The 6,673-nt window shown below is 41.5% G+C and overlaps 1 protein-coding gene across 2 annotated transcripts in view; it reads left to right on the top strand.

Moving 5' to 3' along the window:
• Nucleotides 1–2,072: 2,072 nt before the first annotated feature.
• The window catches only part of MMRN2 (multimerin 2), a 27,021-nt gene continuing 22,420 nt past the window's right edge, over nucleotides 2,073–6,673 (top strand). Inside the window, exon 1 of one of the 2 annotated variants that reach the window (XM_064662450.1) lies at nucleotides 2,073–2,666. In XM_064662450.1, the coding sequence (XP_064518520.1) occupies nucleotides 2,386–2,666 (281 nt within the window). In that variant the 5' untranslated portion in view covers nucleotides 2,073–2,385. The remainder of the gene's footprint in view (nucleotides 2,667–6,673) is intronic. The other variant, XM_064662451.1, reaches the window with a different exon arrangement.

Below are 6,673 nucleotides of genomic sequence, written 5' to 3'. Positions count from 1 at the left end.
TGGTTAATCTAATTCCTGAGTAGGCACACTCCTCACACATGTTCTTCTACGGGTGTAAAAGCAAGAAAACTTTCGGCTCAGTCTGCCAGTGAGTCCAAAGTTATGAACCAAGAGTACAACCTGAACATGTTATTCAGATACCCCAAATCAGAACAGCTATTAAACAAAAACCTGAACTAGTAAGGAAGATCCTTTGAATAATTCATGCCTTCCATGGGTTCATGGCAGCATCCTGTGCAACACCTATCACGAACAAAGAGACATCATCCCGTCATGTCCATATTTTGACTTCTTTCAGAACTGCTCACCCTAAATTATTAACTTGTAAATCTGTGCCTGCTGCACCCACAGGGCAGCACCATGACAAAGGCATAGAGAACAGGCTCTTGCACCTGAAGGAGCAGCAGATGTTCTGAGCCAGGAAGACAGAGAAACATTGCCCCACCACTTGGGAGGTATCACATCCATGAAGAATAAAGATTTAGTGGGTGAGTTAAGACTAAGTGGAAAGGTATATGTTGAAAGACAAGTCCAAAGGGTTTGGAAGTAGGTCATGAGTGGGACAACTTCAATACCTGTGGCACAAACCCACTTTTTTGCAAACCAGGATCTCACCCCAGCTCAGGTTATAAGCCTGCCGCTTGTTTGGTCTCATGTTTGCTTCAGTTCCTTCCTGATAATGGTCTTATTACATAAACAAACATAATGCTTAGGTCACATCCAGTTACTTATAAGAAAAGCACATTTGTATGTGAAACATGGGACATGAAATACTCACACACTGACATGTATTACAGCAGGATGCACCCAATTCTGAAATAAAAGCAGCAGGAAGGAACAGAGGGAAGCTGCTAATTTTTTTCAGTCTTCAGTCCAGACCTTATGACTTCATCTCCCTGGAGAAGTGACTGCTACAGAAAGAGCAGGTTTTGCCCTTAAAATTAGCAAAATCTCTCTCTACCTGGCCCCCTGTGCTGCTGTCACTGCCCTAGGGCTTAATTGCTCTTAGGCAGCAGTGTCTGGCACAGGCCAGTAAGGGCATTTCTGCATTTCTCTGGGTTCTTCCATTAAGCAGAAAATAAGGGCAGAAGGAGAGGGGTGCAGATCCAGCTAGCAATGAGAAAATGAAAATTCACAGCCTTTAATAAGAAGGCCTTCCAAAATCCTGGAGAGATTTTATCCTCTATTTTCAGCTGTTATTGGAAGGAATCCATAAAAGCCTTGCATTTAATGCTCTGCAGGACATACTGAACTTTGGGCTGTGCATCTCATCATTTGAACCAAGACATGACCTAGCAGTCCTGCACCAGCATTCCCACTTGTTCTGTCAGTGGAGCACCATTTTCCCTCATTTTATTCTTAAAAATACCAGAGCACATCACTCTGCAAGACAGTGAAGAAAGAAACACAGTTCACGAAAGCAACAAAACTAAAAGCAGCATCATCAAGCAAAGCAAAACCAGCAACAAAACTACATCCAACCTCCACAGCCCTTTTTTTTTTTTTTTTTAATTTATTATTAGGATGTGTTGACAGAGGTAGCTCTTGACAGCAGCTCTTGGCAAGTGGTTTTTTGTAACACTAACTAAAAATGCACAAAAAAATTAGGCCTGAGATCCAGAGATGACAACCCAAAAAGAAATTCTTAAAAATGTCCAATTATCCTGACCTCTCTGAAGGACAACTTCATGAAAATCTTCCACTTTGATGGGAACAGAGTATGATTCACAAAGCTACTTTGCAAAGGTCACACAAGAATGGATATTTGTAAGCTCTTTTTTACTGTGCACTTGCTCTGAGTCCCTCAATGCCCATAATTTATCATACATACCATGAATATTCTGCTGCTAAAGCCAAGATATTTCAGCCTTTAAATTGTAGAAAAAAAACCCCATGTGCAGCACTGGAGCAAGCAGGTCTGTAACATTTTCTGGCACTGTAATGAGAGTCTGTTACACCACTCAGTATTTTCTTTCCTTTCTTTTCCCTTCCTTTCCTTTAAGCTAACATCCTTTTCCTGTGCCTGAGGGAGAAGGCAGTTGATAAAAGCCGAGTTCCTGTTCACAGATAAGTTTAGAAGGCAGCCGAGCTCCGAAGTTCCCTGAATAAGCTATATTCCTACCACCTTTTTTTCCCCCCTGTCAGAGACGCCTGAGCCCCACACAGGAACCAGGCTGACATTGTTCGATAGCCACGGACGTTTCCACAGTAGCTGGGAGGGTCGAAAGCTCTTTCCGCTCTTTGTTACAAAATTTTTTTTTTTTTTCCTTCCTTCTTCCAACTTTCCAGTTAAAGAAAATCGCTGGGGCATTTCTGAATTAATTCGGGCTGAGCTTCAGAGGAAAGAACAAGAGACAGGTGTAACTGGGTGGGAAAACCCCCAGGATGCTAGTGAAGCTTTTGCTGCTCTGTAATACAATAGGATTGGCAAAGCTGGTGGAGCACTCAGACCATCGTGGACATCATGATGGTTCGGTGCACAGCTCAGAGCCACGAGTTTATGAGACCTCTGCATACCCCCAGAGGACTCCTCTGTCACACCAAGAAGGTTACTGGGAGGCAGAAGGGCTCAGAGAGGATACTCAAGATTACCCTTCAAGTGTGATTTCCTCACACCAGGAAGAGAGAGGGGATTTTGAAGCTGCGAGCCCACAGTCCCGAAATGGGTAAGTACCCCAGTGTGTCTGTCTCTGTGAATCCTCTGTGATACCTTTATATCCTGTTGATACAGGACCATTTTCAATAGAAGTTCCTCATTAAAATACATTAGCTTCTAGGGGTAAATCTACATCCAAACAGGAGCCGTTTAAATGCTTTAGCTACACAAACAGAAAGCTGAATCGCTTGTGGAGGATGAAACCACAGATGGGATGGGCTTTTTGCTTAGTCTGAGACAGCAGAATGGGGTTAGGGGTCTGGACACACCTGCCAAATGTGAAGCCTTCCAGCTCTGCTGCAGCACCACAAAACAGAACACTACTTCTGGCAAAGCAGAATTAGAGGAAGTTAATTTACTCATGTTTTCTTATCACGAACCAATGCTGATTATTTTTGCTGATTGTAGCAACCTCTGCCCATCAGCAAAATGTGCCTGCCTGCAGACTTGGGCCTTGGAAATGGAGAGGGAAAGAGAATGGCAGGATATTAACAAAATAAAAATAGTGAGGAGTAAATATAACAAAGTAAGGAATAATAAATAAGCATGGAAATGACTACAAATTCCACATGCCCTCCCCCACAAAAGGTTTTCATGCCAGTGAAATGCTTTTCATGGTAATCTGTAGCAGAAGAGTAGCCATCCTGAGTGGAAAAGGCATGTACTTCACTAGAAACATTCCCAAACCCTATGATTTGTGTATGGTTTTACAGGGCTTGTAAGTAGGTCTCTAAATGTTTAAAACAGATGAAAACCAAGCAGGACAGTGAATGAATCTTTCATAGCCCTGATGGATGGGTACTGCAGAGCCCTGTTTGGGAGAGCTGAAACAGCAGCACACTGAGTGCTGTTCACAGCTCAGTGCTTTAGGATGCCCTGTATTTTTCCCTTTAAATGCTCTTGAGAAAGGAAAAAAGGGAGATGGAAAGAGACTATAAAACTTTGCTCATGTCATGCTTCCCTTTCATGCAAACTAAACTCTGCAGTCTTGTTTCCAATCTCATCTACATGTAATTAAGGCCTCCCTTCTGCATGTAACATGGTGAATGTATTAAACCCTGCTGCCCTTCATACTCCATCTTTCCATAAATCTGTACCTCCCACCAATAGCCCCAAGTCACTTTCTAGAGCCTGTAAGTGTTCCCTTCCAGTTTCATGATGGGCAGTGTTCGGTAATGACGTGCTCTGTTAATTAATCAACTCCTGGATAACACATTTCAGACACTGTCAAAAGAAGGAAGCAAAGCCTAAGTGGTGTTCTGGGCTTCCAAGTTACACTGCAAGGTGGTAATCATTTGATTGCTGGTTAAAATGCCAAAAGCATTCTGAAAACTCCAAGTACTATGAAAATTCAATGGTGTAAAAAGGTGCATCCTAGGTCAGCAAGATGCTGTAATGTACCACCCTAATCAGGATTTCTTCCTTTGTATGTGACTCTGTTCGGCACCACCTTGTCTAATTCAGTTCAACACCAGCTATGACTCATCCTAATTTCCTCCTGAGGAGAGAAATACTTCCTTCTTTTATGGACATAGTTGCATAATGAATCAAATAATAATTCTTCCCAATTATGAAGCCATGGTGATGACTACAGGCGATTCAAATCTAGCCTGGCAGTAGCTTTAAGGTATTTGTTCTTTTGCAGAGCTGTCACACTTACAGCACACAACAGGCCCAGGAGCTGGGAGGTCTCATGAAAGAAATTTGAGACTTTGAGAGGAGTTATGTCCAAAAGAGAGGGGAGAGAGTGTGAGTAAGAAGGGACAACACAATTCCCCTTGTAACCACACTCCAGATTCTAAAAGTCATTGCAAATGGTTGAAGCAAAGTACCTTCAGAGCGTGAAGTCCTCAAGTGCACGTCAGGTGCTGTGGCTGCACTACCCTGCTATGCACAGACAAGATGTTGTCATGAATCTGGTATTTCCTCCCTAAAAGTGTGACACATTCCGTGGAAAAAAACATCGAGGAACTGGGTTTATATCTGTAAGGGAGAGAACAAAAGAAAAACTATCTGGAGCTACACAGGAATGAAGAGATATAAGGAGATAAAGACATGCCCCCAAAAGTGTAAAAGACATGCCAAAAAAAGCCCAGGATGGTGGAGAATAATTTTTTACCAAAATTATGTCTTACATATACTTTGCTTTTGAAATAAGAAAATACTTTCTTTTCAGAACTAGGAAACAAAAATCTATGGTAACTTTATGAAAAATTTTGACTCTCGTTATTTTAAAAAAATAAAAATTAGATGTGTTTTGTTCAACCTCTTATTATTTTCCCCACGTATTAGGAATAGTGGTTGTTACAAAATATTCTTACCTTTTTAAAAATGTATAGTCTTATTTTTTACGTTGCAGTTATTTGTTTATTTGTTATTTAAATAATTGAGACCATCATGACTAGTAAGTCCAAGGTATTAGTCAGGCAGAATCCTCTGGTTTCTGCTTCATCATGTAAGATGAAATGACTCAATGGATACCATTCAAGTGCTTGGATATGTTATTTTGCTAATTAATTCCTCTAAGAAAAACAAGATTATAAATTTAAGAGTTTTAAAAGATAAAAATCATCAGAGAAGTCACTGGCCTTTAGGTGACTTTTTTAAAAAGAGAAATACATGGCTAATAATCCTCTTGTTTCAATTACTCTTTAGAAGAAGAACTACTTGACAGTTTAGCATCTCAGCTGTTGCTTGTGCCTGAGTGAAAAGGAGAAGCTCTGCATGTTCCAAGTGGACAAATGCTTGTACGTGTTACTTACAAAAATCAAAACTATCAAAAGAGGCCATTTTTCCAAAGGAAATCACCTTTTTATTCTGCTTTTCTCCCCAGCAGCTGTGTCTCATATGAGCTGATTGGTTTCACTTTAGATATCTCATTCTATTGCTGAGGTAAATGGATCCACACGCCCCCAAACTCTCAGCAGAATTAAAAAGGGAAATCAAGACATCTGTACTCCAAAATTGCTGGACTATATTAGCATCTGGTTTAGCAATGGAAGATGAAGAGTAAGAACAGCAAGACAGGTTCTCAATACATAATACCCAAAACAGACACTAAATATATTTCATTCTTCATTTCCCTTAAATAGATGCCTAATGCAGAACTTCACAGGGACACTGTTGTAACTGGTGGCTTTCCTGTGTGTGGATACAGGCAGCTACACCGAGGCTTGAAAAGCTGCCTGGGACATGACCAGATATGAGGAAGTTCTAAAAGTGACCCAGCAAATATCAAATAAGAGCTTGCATTAGCTCATTACCCACTCTAATTCTTACCACTAGGTGTAACCAATCCAATTGCTGTCTGAGAAGGTCATATTGAAAGGGACAATAAATACACCAATGAGAAGACACTACTATTGTTATCCTGACAACTGCAATGTGGCTGACACACCTGATAGCTTGTGAAAATTCACCCTAAGCCATCTCAGAGATTTTTCCTTCTTTAGAGCCACTTCCTCCAGATACTTGGTAATGACACATGTCTGAGGTCTGAGCAAGGCACAGTGCTGAGTTGACTCAGGGGAGCTGATGCTGAGGGATAGGGCTACAGAAGTATCCAGCTACTTAAGCTGTACAGTTCAGCCCTGGGCAGACAGAACTGGGCACACATGTCCCTCTCCATGTGGCTGCTTGTGGGCCTGGATCACAGTGACAGCCTTTGAAAGGAAAGGTTTCCTGACCCTGGGAAGAACATGCCATCTTATCTATATATGCCCTTGCCATGAGCTTACCTCTTCTGATCAGAGATCCATGGAGAGACCCCTACTGTAATTACATTTAGAAGGGCTTGTTTTCTCTCCCTACAAACAGATTCTCTAATCAAGCACTGCACTGAAGCACCATTAGTGCTCCTGTCTTTTCTCAGCACCAAGCATGAGAAATCCACATGCCTGCAACATCAAGAACAGCCAGGCTCACAACTCAGGTTTCATGCACTTAGTGTTCATATTTCATTAAAAAACCAGGACAAATGAAGCACGTAAAAGGCACATGCTAGCTCTGACAGCAAAG

The sequence above is a fragment of the Pseudopipra pipra genome, chromosome 8, assembly GCF_036250125.1.
Source record: "Pseudopipra pipra isolate bDixPip1 chromosome 8, bDixPip1.hap1, whole genome shotgun sequence".
NCBI classification, from domain to species: domain Eukaryota; kingdom Metazoa; phylum Chordata; class Aves; order Passeriformes; family Pipridae; genus Pseudopipra; species Pseudopipra pipra.
Note: the sequence above shows the minus strand (reverse complement) of the source record. Positions and strands in the feature narration are given on the sequence as shown.